At 46.1% G+C, this 14391-nt stretch overlaps 2 protein-coding genes and 1 long non-coding RNA gene across 6 annotated transcripts in view; 2 read left to right on the top strand and 1 right to left on the bottom strand.

Moving 5' to 3' along the window:
* Positions 1–74: 74 nt before the first annotated feature.
* Positions 75–1009, top strand: LOC309353664. The gene is made up of 2 exons (XR_014161988.1): positions 75–106; positions 589–1009. It is a non-coding gene; the product is annotated as an uncharacterized lncRNA (long non-coding RNA).
* Positions 1010–1151: 142 nt separating this feature from the next.
* ASTE1 (asteroid homolog 1) lies at positions 1152–12590 on the bottom strand. 2 transcript variants are annotated; one of them, XM_081882970.1, is made up of 5 exons: positions 12463–12590; positions 7158–8488; positions 4969–5179; positions 3884–4079; positions 1152–1919 (listed from the first exon to the last, which is right to left on the bottom strand). In XM_081882970.1, the coding sequence occupies exons 2-5, from the start codon at positions 8466–8468 to the stop codon at positions 1622–1624; spliced, it is 2016 nt and encodes a 671-aa protein (XP_081739096.1). In that variant the 5' UTR covers positions 8469–8488; positions 12463–12590; the 3' UTR covers positions 1152–1621. The 2 variants fall into 2 exon arrangements, with proteins under 2 accessions (XP_081739096.1, XP_081739097.1); XM_081882971.1 differs by having other exon boundaries at positions 7158–8491; positions 12463–12568.
* A 76-nt stretch (positions 12591–12666) lies between these two features.
* The window catches only part of NEK11 (NIMA related kinase 11), an 87569-nt gene continuing 85844 nt past the window's right edge, over positions 12667–14391 (top strand). The window contains exon 1 of one of the 3 annotated variants that reach the window (XM_081882980.1): positions 12667–12821. The gene's annotated coding sequence lies outside the window, so the exon portion shown is untranslated. Of the gene's footprint in view, positions 12822–13029; positions 13122–14391 lie in introns of those variants that run through there. The other 2 variants (XM_081882978.1, XM_081882979.1) reach the window with 2 other exon arrangements.

Below are 14391 nucleotides of genomic sequence, written 5' to 3'. Positions count from 1 at the left end.
GCTCCTGAAGGCCCTCCTGAGCCGATTCAATAACAGCATGATAGGTTGGAAGGGGGGGGGGGAATCAGGTTGGAAGGGGGGGGAATCACCAAACCTCATCACATGTGTTTGCATACCGTCTTTCCCCGAAAGTAAGACATCTCTCAAAAATAAGACCTACTTCCAGTTTTGCCTTTCGCTGTAATATAAGGCATCCTCCAAAAATTAAGACCTCCCTGATAATAAGGCCTCCCCCAAACATAAGGCCTCCCCGGAATACAAGGCCCCCGAAGCTACCACAAGGCGTCTGACTCCTCTGGACCGTAGCAGCAGGCACCGCCATGCAGCTCACTGATTGGCCGCAGCACAGCCGGAGCTGTTTAGGCAGTGCAAGGTCTCTCTAAATCAGAGAGCCTGCGCCGCCGCCGGGACAAGCTGCCGCCTGCTGCTCGCTCTGCCCTGACAGAGTCTGGCCGACTCACAATTAGACAATAAATGTGTATCGTATTCTTCTTCATGGAAAAATAAGACATCCCCTGAAAATAAGTCCTGGTGCATTTTTGGGAGCAAAAATTAATATAAGACATTGTCTTATTTTCGGGAAAACAGGGTAGGTGTGATTTTCGCTCAGTGACAACTTTGGATTCCAGCTGGCTGCAAGTATTATGGACTACTATTCCCTTCCACCACCCCCACTGATGACATTTCTGCAAGAAGATTTTGGCAGGTCACTTCCAAGGCCTTACTGACATGCTGTGTGCTTTTTGTTAATAATGAACTTTAGTGCACACAGCATGTTGAATATATGTGTCCTTCAGTTCATACTTTCTGAGTGGTAGGATTAAAACATGGTTTCGTTTGTTTGAATGACTGCCTGTGCAAATTTAGACATCACATTCTATTCAAATTGAATTCACAAGGATGTTGGGGCTATCCACTATGTTTCATGAGACATAATTAGTGTTTTCCTAATATTCGAGGGAACAAACAAGAAGAGTGAGTTCTTATCCTTAGCTTCTCTCTGTTTGTTTTTTAAAAATCTATTGGGAAAGAGGAATGAATCTCTTTTAAGAAATATCCCCTTGGAAATGCAGCCATATCTGCTGAAACTTGTCTAGCATAATTCTGATTTTGTCCTCGGACATTTGCTAGGTGTTAGAAAACTTTTATCAAGTATATTACGAAATATTTGTAACACACCAGTAGAAGTGCCAAGAAAAGACCAGTCTGAAAAAACAAAATCTTTCTTGCAGATACTGTATATAAAAAAAATAATGGGGGGAGAGGGGCAACAGGGAGTCAAAACATGAGTCTTGGAACTGCATGTAAAAACTATTGAGTGAGCAATGTGTATTTGTCAGCTTTCAGGGATTTGTCATTGGCCATAGAGGGGGAAGGGTATAGTTAGGATTTCCATGTGCACAAGAGACATTGTAAATCCCGTAGTCGCTCAGACTACTCACTGCAATAGTACTACTCAAAAGTAAGAAGACATTTCCTCCTGTAACATAAGACCAACCAAATCAAGCATAATAGCACCATATGATTCCTTGTCATTGTTTCTTGAAGACTCATTTTGAGAGAGGACTTCTGAAGTCTTCAATGCAAAGGACACACAGCCACTTTCTAGTAGACTGGGCTTTCAGTTCTCCACCATTAACGCTTCAAATCTGTTGTTAATACTGCATGAAGGCAAAGTTTCCAACATGGCGCTTTCTCTTTTATCCAGCCCTTGATCAGTGGTTTGATTGTTCTTTTTCCTGCACGATTTGGGTTTCTTCTTTTTCTGGAAGAAGTCTGGCGGTGCTATACCTTTCACTATATGTATCATGTTGCTGTAAAGCTGGTACATTTTTGGAGATGCACTGAGCAGGTTCTCTGGTGAGGAGGAGGATTTAAGCTCATGATACAGTCTGTGCACCAGGGTCCCATTGTAAAGCCTGTCAAAAGATGGGAGGGAAAGTAGTTAGCATCTAGCACAGCTTGGTGCTGTTGGTACAAGTTATTATTTTATGGTTTGAGAACTCAGATGTGAAGGGTGTCCTTTACGACATAAAAATGTATTTTAAGACTTTGTATTTGAAGCAGGTACTTCAAAGCACCCAGCCTCCTTCCTCTCCTGGTTTGATAATATTTTTAGAGGTCTTAAGAATCGCCTCGTATCATGGGGATGAAAATGGAAAAAGCATAGAGGGAGTTTGGGGGCTGGTGGAGGAAAGTAGAGGAGAGAATTCAGTTGCATTTGCTACAGGACAACTTTCTTAAAGTGAGATGGCTGTAGGGACAAGGCGGAAGTCTTGCTACGCAGAACAAATAAAGAATCTGGATGGAGGAGGCCAATCGTATAAAGAGCAGGCTTTTGGAGAGACATCAGAAATTACTGTGAACTAGGAATGATGGAGGAAAGTCTATGATAAATGATTTGATTTTGGCAAACCAAGAGCTGGTTTGATGAGGCGTCTAGAACTGGCCTGGCTCCTTCCTGCCCAAAGTGGAAATAAAGAGAGGGTGAGGTGGAGTGGCCATAATCAACACAGAATTGTGGAGTTGCAAGGAACAATAAGGATCATCTAGTCCAACCCCCTGCAATCCAAAACATGTAGTTGTCCCATATAGGAATCAAACCTGTAACCTTGGTGTTGTCAGCAGCAAACCGTTCACCACCTTGCTCACCTTATGCCATGTCCAGTAAACTACCTCATCGTCATCAACCTTTTATTCGACCGTCAGTCAGAAAAAAGTACATTTATCAATACACAGTTAAAACATCCAGGAAGATTTTGGAGCTTAGCCAACACAAAAATGGGCTAAACAGATAGCCCCATATCAATACAATCAATTATAGTCTTGCGACGCTTAAAAGCTAAAAAAAGAAATTTGGCCACCAAGGAAGGTATAGCTCTAGTGACGTTATTCAGCAAGTGTAAAACCTGGTTTTCTCCGGGTAGGAAGCTAAATTGACATAGGAGTGGATCTATAAAATTTTGTCTAAGCTCTGCATAAGAAGGGCAAGTCAAGAGAATGTGTTCGGTGGACTCAACCACACCGATAGCACAATGACAGGTTCTCTCCTGTACCTTCCCCACAATATCGCAGAGTCAAGGACATTTAATCTAGCCGCTGTAAGAAGTCTGCGGTATTCCACATAGTGGATTTCTGCAAGGTAGGGGGCTGGCATGGTCCGATAAATCTGGTCCCCTAGGAACATCCCTTGTTTTACCTGGGCTATGTCCTCTTGTCTCGCAATGTCACTCAGTCTCCGGGAGATCACAGTAAACTACCTTGAGAGAGTGCTTAGAACGTTTTAAATGTGTTGTAAAGTGCAGTATACAAAGTGACACTAGATGGCGATGGTGTGCTATGGCAAATTCAATGTATTTTTTGAAACGTTTTTTAAAAAGCATTTTTGCAGCGTTTTTTATGTGTTTGTAGATTCCACCTTGGTGTGTGGGTCTCGGGAGAGGCTAGGGAAACCTTTCCCAACCCAGTACCCTCCAGATATTTTGAACTACGGTCCCCATCAGTCCTTGCCAACCCAGCTGTCTAAAACAGGGCACCAAGTTAATGAAGCCTGGACGAGGAATTCTGTTAGTGTACCTCTTAGGCATTTGGGTAACAGATTCCTTAGCCAAGCTTACCAACATGGCCTTCAGTCTGGTGTTGGAGCCCCATCTCTCAGTCCTGGGGAATTTTAACATTCACTCTAAGGCTGTTTTGTTGGTGTATCTCAGGACTGTGGGATCATGGGGCTGTTTTATGCATTTCTGCTCCTATACGTCAGGGTGGCTAACCTCTGGCCTTCTAGTTTTTGCTGGACTAAAACTACCACCATTCGTGACTTGGAAAAAAGTAGTGGGAAAAGAGCAGCTGATTCAGTAGGACTTGCAGCCTTGGGAACTCTTACCGTGTAAGATCTGGCTCAAGGAGAGGACTACAAAGCAGTTGGTTGAGATACAATCCCATCTGAAGGCAGCACTGCCACTGGCAGAAAATGTGGGCAGCGTCTAATTCCATTGCTTCTTTCTGAGATGTGTCTTTTTTCCATTTCAAGAACTGTTCGTACACAATTTTATCGATCTCAATTGGTGGGCACTTGGGATCTGGACACGAATTAGGGGGCGGGGGGAGAGAATTCAGAATGTTTTGAGACATTTAAGTACAAATGCATGCATTGCTATTCAAAATATTTGAAACATAACCATCTCTGCCAAATAGTAGTCACGGCCTACTGAGTGGTACCTCAGGTTAAGTACTTAATTCGTTCCAGAGGTCCGTACTTAACCTGAAACCGTTTTTAACCTGAAACACCACTTTAGCTAATGGGGCCTCCTGCTGCTGCCACGCCACTGGAGCACAATTTCTGTTCTCATCCTGAAGCAAAGTTCTTAACCTGAAGCACTATTTCTGGGTTAGCAGAGTCTGTAACCTGAAGCGTCTGTAACCCGAGGGACCACTGTAACATGTTAAGAGAAAGTGGGGTTGAAGGGCTGGACCCAGACCAAAGAGACCAGCATTGAAATCCCCCCTCTGCCAGAAAGTCCACCGGGTGACCTTGGGACAGACACTGTCTTGCAGTCTAACCTACCTCACAGGGTTGTTGTGAGGAGGAAATGGAGGGGAAAGGAACCACGTTATACTGCCTGGAGGTGCTTGGACCAGATCAGCGAGGCTGAGAGCTGGGGTGGGGTGTCTTGTTGTCTGGGCAGTCCAGCCCCAGGCGCCCTGGGGAGGTCAGTTTCGTGCTGCTAAAGCAACGGTCTGATTTCACCCCTGGAGGCGCACTCCATGGTCTCTTGCGACAGATGGATGCCAGCAACAACCACCTTATACTGTTAGACCACTGGTCCATTTAGTTCAGCATTGTCTCCAGGTACTCTCCTGCCTGCAAAACAGACCCTCTGGCCCTTCATGCAAAAGCCCCAGTGTGCAAATTAAGAAAACAGTCGTTGGCAATGCCAGGACGAAAAAGAGGACTAAAGCTGAACCTACCTGGACTATGTATCGCTTTATCAAGTTCCCCAACTACGACTCCAAGTAGTAAGGCTTTCGTGTGCTGTAACTTCGCTTTGGGTTCTGAATACTGCGTCCAGTAACAAGTCACGGCCAGAGGAAGACGCAGGTGACAAGGAACTGGCTCCAGGATGCTGGCCGTCACTCCCAATGTCTCCAACAAAAGCATCAGGCGGTCTGCTAAGGGAACCTGTGCATAAAGAAATGGCCAAGCCTTCATGAAATTTCAACTGGATGTGAATCATCTTGCAGCTGGTGTGGGTCCAATTGGGATTACGGGGAGATCTCTGGATGCCAGGCTGGCCACGGATATCTCCATCTGGCTGGCCCTTTCAGCTTTCTTAAGCAACCAGGGCAGAGGTTTGCAACCTTTTTGAGCCCATGGCTCCCTTGACCAACTGCATTCTTTCTGCGGCACCCCTGTGGGGCTCAGAAGCCCAGTTGTGTCACCCCTTGCCTGCAGAGCTGGCAGCCCCTCACCCCTTTTTGAACACCCTCCCTTGTGGAGTGTTCCCTCAGACTCATCTCTTCTTCCCTCTCCTTGGGAGCCCTCTGGGCAGCCGCAGCTGCCCCCCAGTCTCTGAGCTGCCCCCCAAAGAGAGGTGCCTCCTCACACTGCCCCACAGGGGCCTGGGAAACACCCCCAGGCCAGCCCCAGAGGCACCATTCGCCTGGTGAGCTTGTAGCCAGGGTTGCTGCAACAAACAGCTGTGCAAGCCTTTGAGAGGCAGAGATGCAAGAAGGCATCAGAGGAAGGGAGGGAAGGAAAGAGGGGCAGTGTTGCCCACGGCACCCCTATCATTCAAGGCACCCCAGGGTGCCATGGCAACTGGTTGAAAACCACTGAGTTAGGCTAAAGAGCTTATTTACTGAATTTAAATCCCATCTTTTATTCCAAGGAGTACATGGTTCACCCCTCAGTTAATCCCTGCAACAACCCTATCAGGTAGGTTAAGAGGGTGTGACTGGCCTGAGGTCACCCAGGGAACTTCACGACTGAGTGGGGTTTTGATCCCTCATCTCCCAGGTCCTAGTCCGACACTCTAACCCAGGGAGGGGAGGGGGGAATGAACAAATTCCTATGATAACCCAGAGATGCACTTTCAATAAAAGGGCACATTCTACTCATGTAAAAACACGCTGATTACTGGACCGTCCGCAGGCCGGATTTAGAAGGCGATTGGGCCTTAGTTTGCCTACCCATGCTCTAACCACTACACCACACTGGTTTCCTAGAGTACGTCTGCTGTGGGAGAGCTCTATAAATTAAATAGGTAAATAAATACGGGGAAAGCCAAATGTCCCTTAGAGAAGGATCTGAATTATTTTCCTTGAAACTTGAATTTGTTTTATTCTGGATCGTTTTATCTGATGATTTAATGTGTCGTCAACCATGGTGAGATCTTTTCATTAAAATATGAAGTGATAAATAAATGAAATGAATAATAATAAGGTTTTTTTTTAAAAAAAATGATGCCTAGACATTCTATGATGGTGACTGCAACCGAGGTGTAAGATGCCATTTGGCGCTTCGCTTATCTGTCTGAGTTTCTGACACTACTTAGGCTCCTGCTAACCATTAGGAGGATGCGGGTGGTGCTGTGGGTTAAACCACAAAGCCTAGGACTTGCCGATCAGAAGGTTGGCGATTCAACTCCCCGCGACGAGGTGAGCTCCCGTTACTTGGTCCCTGCTCCTGCCAACCTAGCAGTTTGAAAGCACATCAAAGTGCAAGTAGATAAATAGGTACCGCTCCAGCGGGAAGGTAAACGGCATTTCCGTGCGCTGCTCTGGTTCGCCATAGTCATGCTGGCCACATGACCCGGAAGCTGTACGCCGGCTCCCTCAGCCAATAAAGTGAGATGAGCGCCGCAACCCCAGAGTTGGCCACGACTGGACCTAATGGTCAGGGGCCCCTTTACCTTAACCATTAGGAATGTTAGGCAGCACTTTTGACATTTCAGCAAGCATTGCCCATGTATTTTCACGTGTGCCTAACTGTAAAGGCTGGAAAGCTTTCTTTTTAAATAACAAATTGAAAGCCGATAGCCTCAAGAAGTTGGATTCTGTGCCCAACATCACATTATTTCCTTTCCCCCCCTACAGAACCGCAGTATTCAAACACTACTGATATGTTTGCTTTATGCCTGCCATTTTGAGCCATTTACCTCACTTAACGTATTCAGAGAGTACTGGTCGCTACAAAAATGTCCGGACAACGCTGCCGCTTGGACGAACGATTTCTTGAGTGCTCTTTGTATTCTGTCAAATTCATGGAAAACGCGAGTGGGTTCTTTTCCCGAGGAGGTACTGACCGAATGCTGCGAAACACCCAGAAGTAATCCATAGATGATTTGTCGAATTGGTAGAGATATGGCATTAGCACTAGGCCTTTGCATATTCTCTACCTGAACATGAAGAATTGTTCGTTTTAATATCAGGGCATCACTGATGAATGGTGCTATAAGGCCTTTTGCTAACGCAGTAAGTATCCACGGAGGCAACTCCAATTTCTTGGCTTCCTCCGATTCATAAACTCCATTCTGGAAAAAATCTTTGAGATTGACACTGGACGGTTCGTATTCCTCCATAAAAGTACAGAGAAGCTTCCTTGTTTCCTCTTTTTCGTGCTTGTTAACGTACTTCAGTACATTTTCTATAGCCTCAGCAGGGTCAGCAAAGCGAGAAAGCCAGTTCAGCAACCCTTGAATGCGGACGTGCTTTCGACATTTCTGCCTGGAGCTTCCGACGGGAAGGCGTACCTTGCTAAAGAACATTTCTATAGCCGGCAGGTTAATATGATCGTTGCCATTCATCACCGCAAAGAGAGGCAGGAGGGTTTTGTTCATATTGCTGAAATGGCCACAAAACCTCTCTAACGAGAAGCGCCGTGCTGGGATGTAGCAGTCTTGTGAGTCTTTGCACGAGGCCAGGCTTCTCCACTGGAAGTAATTCAGAGGACAATAGCCGGCTTTCAGGTCAAAAATGCAAAAGTCGCTATCTAAAGTTAACACCGGGCAATTCAAGTGATTGGCTAATGACACAATGTCCCTGTCCGCTTCTGAGAAAGACTGGACGAAAGGCACTCGCAAGCTGGTCAAGATCTGCTTGAAGACTTCTCTAATGAGCAAAGGCAGTAGACTGCCGCCACCGCCGCCACAGGAGAGACAATAGGCTGACAGGATCCTCTCCCGAGCTCTTTCCTTGATGGTTGCAAGCTTTTTGTCAGACGCATCGCACCCTCCATCTAGCACGACATACGGCCGGATGTTGCACAGAGTCAGCGTTTCAAAAAATTTGCGGGCGACATCTGCAAACGAATCGTAATCCCCTCCGCGCCGCATGTCCAGGTTGGAATCAAAGTAAAGGCGATGGTACAGGTTATTTCCGTCAATTACTATGCTGGTGTCCCTCAACTGCAGGTCAACAAAGAACTCTCTATGTTCCCCTACGTAGCTCATTAATCCGTGGATGCCCATGTTGCCGGGCTGAAACGCCCCTGCTGAAAGAAAAGAAGAAATTAGCTCTGCAGATGCAATGCCCAAACAGTGTGATTCGAGGGAAAACAAGTAAAAAAATCAAAACCTGCTGTCGGGATTGTATCTGGCACCCTTTTCACTTGGATGATTAATTGGCAACCTATGACCCATCTCAATCTGATTTGGAGCCGGTTTTTTGTTGGCCAACAAAAAACAAAAATAAAGGAAAGGTTTAAATTCAAATTGCTATAGTCACAGATACCAAATAAGTCTGGTTTTTCCTAGACATTTGATTTTTTTTAAAAAAAATAATATTTATTACTTTTCCAACAATTTAAACACTACAAAAAAATAAACAATACAATACAAAAACACTACATAACACTAACACATTAAACTAACAAAACAAAACAAAAACAGTTTAAAACACATCAAACAATTTCAATCTTATCTTTCATTCACTTATTTCAACGACCTCCTCACACCTCCCTTTTTGTATTCCACTTCTGTTAATTGTTTCAGCAATTCCTTTCCATCTTCCTCTGTTTTCTATCCTATAATTATCTTAACATATTCTAACCTTATTTTTTCCTTCAATACTCTAATAATCTATTTATACTTAATTCCTTATAACATTTCTACTAAAGCCACATAACTTCATTCCATCAGGTTTTTCCTAGACATTTGATCAATTTATGGAAAATCTGCCCGGATGTTACTGCCGCCCGCTGAATCCCAGATATGTCTCCAAGTAGATTAATAGATTAATTTGATGAACGTTCAAAATGTATCCATTTTACCTTTGAACCCATTTTTAACTAGGGTTGGGCGATATCGGGTGTTCAACATCGTGATACATCCACCAGCTAAACATCGTGCTATACTGATATATAATGATGTCTGAAATAAGGATGGAGCTGAAATATGTAGAGGCACTGGCTGGCTTCACGGTTTTCCCCACTTTGTGATTTTTGCATAGCGCATGCGCGCACACACACATCATGATTCCCAATATATTGCTAGGCCAAAAATTACGAAACAGATACCGTATGGACTTCAAACCGGTTTTGGAAGATTTATTGATATATTGCCCAGCCCTATTCTTAACCCATATAGTCCGTATAGTTAAAGCTATGGTTTTCCCAGTAGTGATGTATGGAAGTGAGAGCTGGACCATAAAGAAGGTTGATCGCCAAAGAATTGATGCTTTTGAATTCTGGTGCTGGAGGAGACTCTTGAGAGTCCCATGGACTGCAAGAAGATCAAACCTATCCATTCTTAAGGAAATCAGCCCTGAGTGCTCACTTGGAAGGACAGATCGTGAAGCTGAGGCTCCAATACTTGGGCCACCTCATGAGAAGAGAAGACTCCCTGGAAAAGACCCTGATGTTGGGAAAGATGGAGGACACAAGGAGAAGGGGACAACAGAGGATGAGATGGTTGGACAGTGTTCTCGAAGCTACCAGCATGAGTTTGACCAAACTGCGGAAGGCAGTGGAAGACAGGAGTGCCTGGCGTGCTCTGGTCCAGGGGGTCACGAAGAGTCGGACACGACTAATCAACAAAAAACAACATTCTTAACCCAAGGCTCTATCCTCCTCCCAGTGTTGGCCCAGAGGTTTTGCTGCTATCCACTTATACAGCAAGGCCTTCAAAGATACCACAACTTTCCCCCCAAATTTACTGAAGGGACTGTTGACAGAGGTTTCTGGCAGGTGCAGGGCAACAAGAGAAGAGATCTGGATGATGCCACAAACATGCACAGCAGTGCCCAGGGATGCAAGAAAGCACAGCAACTACATTACCTGGCATTCTAGGATGTATGCTTGTGGCACCATCAAGTTCTGAAGGTTCAAGCCCCTCCTAGTTGCTCCCCTGGCTCTGTTAAGTTTTGGGGGAACAGAGGAGAGGTGAGGACTCAAGAGAAAGGTGTATCAACACAAACCCATTCCATATTTCACCTCAATTCATTTCATATCCATCTCTCTCTAGTAGGTTCTGGGCCCCAAATGAACTTTGATTCCAGAGACAGACCCATAAAATTTTGTGCCCAACCCCATAGATCTTGGAATCTGCTCCATCGAGAATTGTCATGTCCTTTACTTTTAAAAGCTGCCAGAGTCTAGGTACATGGGGAAATGATACTTAATGGGGAACGAAAGCACACAGAAATACAAGTACGATCAAGCTCATTACCAAGCTGTGTAATCGACGGTAGGTAAAAGAAGATTAGCGATTTTCTCACAAATTTCAAACAGTTTATGTGAAATTGAAGCAGGGGCGCCGACTTATAAAAAATATTGGGGGGGCCCATACCGACTTATAAAAAATATTGGGGGGCCCAAGACCTCCAAACTGCTGCTGCTGGGGGAACGAAAGGGGCGAGCCCCCGGGCTGCCCCGACCTTAAGTGAACCTGTGAGGGCCTGCCCTTTGCGGCAGCCGATTGGCTGCCGCCGTGGGCAGTGAATATTAATGAGCTAGGGGGAATCCCCGCTTCTCGCGGGGCTGACGCCAGCCCCGCGAGATTGTTGATGGGTCGAGAGCCCGCAACCCCACCCCCTCTCTAGATCGGGAGTGGCTTTGTTTTAACTCATTACTGAATGTATTTTAAAAGGTAACTATCGTCAAACAAGGAAAAAAAAAATACCAACATAATTTTGTGATTTTACAAAGCATAATATAACTAATAACTTTCTTAAATTATTGGGGTGGGCGGAGCCCCCCCCAAACGAATTTTTGAGGGGGCTCGGGCCCCCTCAGGCCCCATGGAGTCGGCGCCTATGAATTGAAGTGGTATACAGTCACCCTTGGAGGACAAGGAATGTCTGCAATAAAACAGCTAGCACAATTTGCAAAGCTAAGAAGGTTTGGTTTCAAATTGGATGGGGGACCGCGCGTTGAGATTCCAGCATTGAAGGGTTGGACTAGATGACCCATGGGCATAGCTGTCAACTTTTCCCTTTTCTTGCGAGGAATCCTATTCAGAATAAGGCAATTTCCCTTGAAAAAAGGGAAACGTTGACAGCTATGCCCATGGGGTCCCTTCCAACTGCTTGAACTATGCCATAAGAGTTTTAAGAACTTATTGCAAATGGTATCTCTTAAACCACGTATGGACACAATAATGTATGTGAAAATGGAGGGCTTTCTAATCCCACACCCTGGCCTAGACTTTTCTTTAACAAGTGCCCTACATACCACCCAAAGGCTAGGTGGGCCAATCACCTTATGGAAACATCACTGGTGAGATGATGAGAATGTTATGGGGAAAGGCTATTCCTTTTGAATACCTGCCTCCTTGAGCATTTGTCAGAGGCAGGAGTGGCAACCAAAGAGCTGTGTGCAATTCTGAGGAAGTCTCAAGCCTTTAAGAATTCAAGTTCCTCCTTTCGGTCGGAGTCCATGTTGCAGGAGTTCCACTGCTCACAGGATTCAGGGACTCATAAAGTTGGACGGTGATTCAGAGATCATCAAGTCCAACCCCCTCATCTAGTCCAACCCTCTGGGTGGGGTCGAACCACCAGCCTTCCTGTGCATGGGTGTAGCCAAGATTTTTGTTGGGGGGTCAGAACCTCATTTTGCCATGTATTTTTACTGAATTTTATTGATTTGTGGGGCAGCTACCCCTTCCTTCTCCCCCCTTGGCTACGTCCATGGTTCTGTGTGTTTAAATACATGGACAGGCAGAAACTGGCTTATCTGAAATTGCAGAGAGCTGCATCTGTTGAATTTCCGTCTGCTGGGCAGCTTTGAAAGCGGGTGGGGTGGGGTGGGGGGGACCTAGTTCCAGCAGCAGTAGCAGCAGCGACTTTTCTTCTTATCCACATAAAAGCAAAGTTGGAAGGGATCCCGAGGGTTCTGTCTCGCGCAACCCCTTGCAAAGCAGGTAGCGGTCTCCCATCCAATTTGAAACCACACCGGACCCTGCTTAGCTTTAGCAAACGTGCCAGCAGTTCTATCGTTCGCGACGGAGGCGGACAGCTCGACCTTACCTGCGTTGCGGGGGCGCTCCCAACAAAGTCTCTCCCCCCCCCCCACCCCCAAGATATGAGGCCTGTGGAAGCGTCCGAGCCAGGGGGGAAAAGAGGGCGGGGCAAAGCAGCCCCGTTTCCCCGCCCAGGGAAAGCAGCGCGCCTTCGTCACGCGCCGCGCCGTCTCCTAGCGACGCGAGCCAAACACTCGCGCGGCGGGAGGTTTGTGAATCCGACCGTACCAAGGAGACAGGTGTGCGGAGGGGTGGAGTGGGAGGCACGCACCCACGGCGACTTTTATAGGGGGGGGTCTCCCCTTTCTCCACACCACCCCCGCAATTAATATTGGGCTCGCCTCTTCCGCTGAGTGAATGGACAAGGTAAACGAACGGCGCTTCCTCAGCCCCTCAGTCCGCCTCATATTCCAGACGTCGCTCGATTTAAAGTATATATAATTAATATTTTTTTTTTGGGGGGGGGGAGAAAGGAGCCTCTTTCAACGAGCCTCTCTCAAGATGGAGGGGACCCGTTCAGGTAGGCCTGGCCGAGGCGCTCCGCCGTCTTGACTCCCTGAGGAGCCGCTGGCGGTCAGCGCCGACGACCCCACAGGATTGTGTGAGGGAAAAGTCGAGGCTTGTCCCTCGGTTGAGTTCCCGCCGAGGCCCCGCTCGCCGCCTCAGGTGATTCCGGCGGGTTTTTTGTGTGTGTGTTTTTTAGGAATTAGGCCGTAACTCCTCCGTCCGAAAAGTTGCCTCAGGTGTTTTGCGTTTCAGTTCCGACAGGCCCGGCGGCGCTATCCCTTTCCCCCCTTATTTCATTTTATTTTATTTATCGAATTTATATACCGCCCTGTACCGGTGTGGGGTGTGTGTGTGTCTCAGGGCGGTTCACAGAATAAAACCAAGATATAAAACCACAAAATACATGAGGAAAAGCAAAACAACAACACAATAAGCTCCCCGCCCTCCCCCCCCCCGCAAAAAAACCCCACACATTTTAAAAGGAAAAATAAAATCCTTCCAGTAGCACCTTAGAGACCGACTAAGTTTGTTCTTGGCATGAGCTTTGGTGTGCATGCACACTTCTTCAGGTACCAACACGGCTACCTACCTGTAACTAGAACATTTTAAAAGGGTATAGGTCATAGGATGTAAATGAGATCAATCTCCTCTCTCATGAGTCTTGCCTTTAATTTCAAGTTGTATACCCCGAGGCAGGGCCTTTTCTGTTTTTTATACACACACACTGTATTTTTCCATGTATAAGACTGCTTTCTCCCCTAAAAAATAATGTCAAGAATTAGGGGGCGTCTTATACACGGATAGTGCCAAGGGTGGACTGGCGATTGGTTGTTGCCCCCCAAATAGGGGGTGTCTTATAGATGGAAAAATACTGTATATATACTTACAGTCACCTAAAGATTGTAAGCACTATATTGCTGATAATCAGTGCTATTTTCCCCCCAGGAAATGAGATGTTGCCATATTTCAAAAAGTAAAGAACCAGGACACCCAAAAGTTGCTGAACCCTGAAAGTGGTTGAGCTTTTTTTTTTAGACAAACCCCCAAGTTTTTTTTAGTAAAAGCTACAATAATTTTTGAGGTTTTTTTTTTTTTTGTTTTTGCATAGTTTAACTCCTGTTGTCAGTTTTCCAGGGCATTTGCCCAGTTTCTGGAAAATAATCCAGGCTGCCGTTTTTGGAGGTGAATTCCAGGACATGTCCTGGAAAATCAGGGCATATGGCAGCCCTACATGAACGCCTCCCCTGTTCTCTTATAATAGCAATGGCACCCAGTTCCAGCTGAAAAAAAGCCCTGCTGATAACTACTGTGGGCCTGGTTATTGTGGCTTCTTACTGTATGTTACAATCTGTATCTAGGTGGCTTTTGAATGATTAGAATCATAGAGTTGGAAGGGGTCCCAAGGGTCATCTAGTCCAACCCCCTAGAG

This window comes from Podarcis melisellensis (assembly GCF_964234715.1).
Source record: "Podarcis melisellensis genome assembly, chromosome: 12".
Classification (NCBI taxonomy): domain Eukaryota; kingdom Metazoa; phylum Chordata; class Lepidosauria; order Squamata; family Lacertidae; genus Podarcis; species Podarcis melisellensis.
The sequence above is the reverse complement of the archived record's forward strand: the minus strand, read 5'-3'. Positions and strand labels throughout refer to the sequence as shown.

What these genes read in the sequence shown, in the direction of transcription:
- ASTE1 (XM_081882970.1), bottom strand. Translation starts at nt 8,468, where the DNA reads ATGGGCATCCACGGATTAATGAGCTACGTAGGGGAACATAGAGAGTTC. An exon ending in TAAAGCGATACATAGTCCAG is followed by an intron (nt 4,080 to 4,968) that starts GTAGGTTCAGCT and finishes ATTCGTGTCCAG; the next exon opens with ATCCCAAGTGCCCACCAATT. An exon ending in CTTGAGCCAGATCTTACACG is followed by an intron (nt 1,920 to 3,883) that starts GTAAGAGTTCCC and finishes ATCTTTTGACAG; the next exon opens with GCTTTACAATGGGACCCTGG.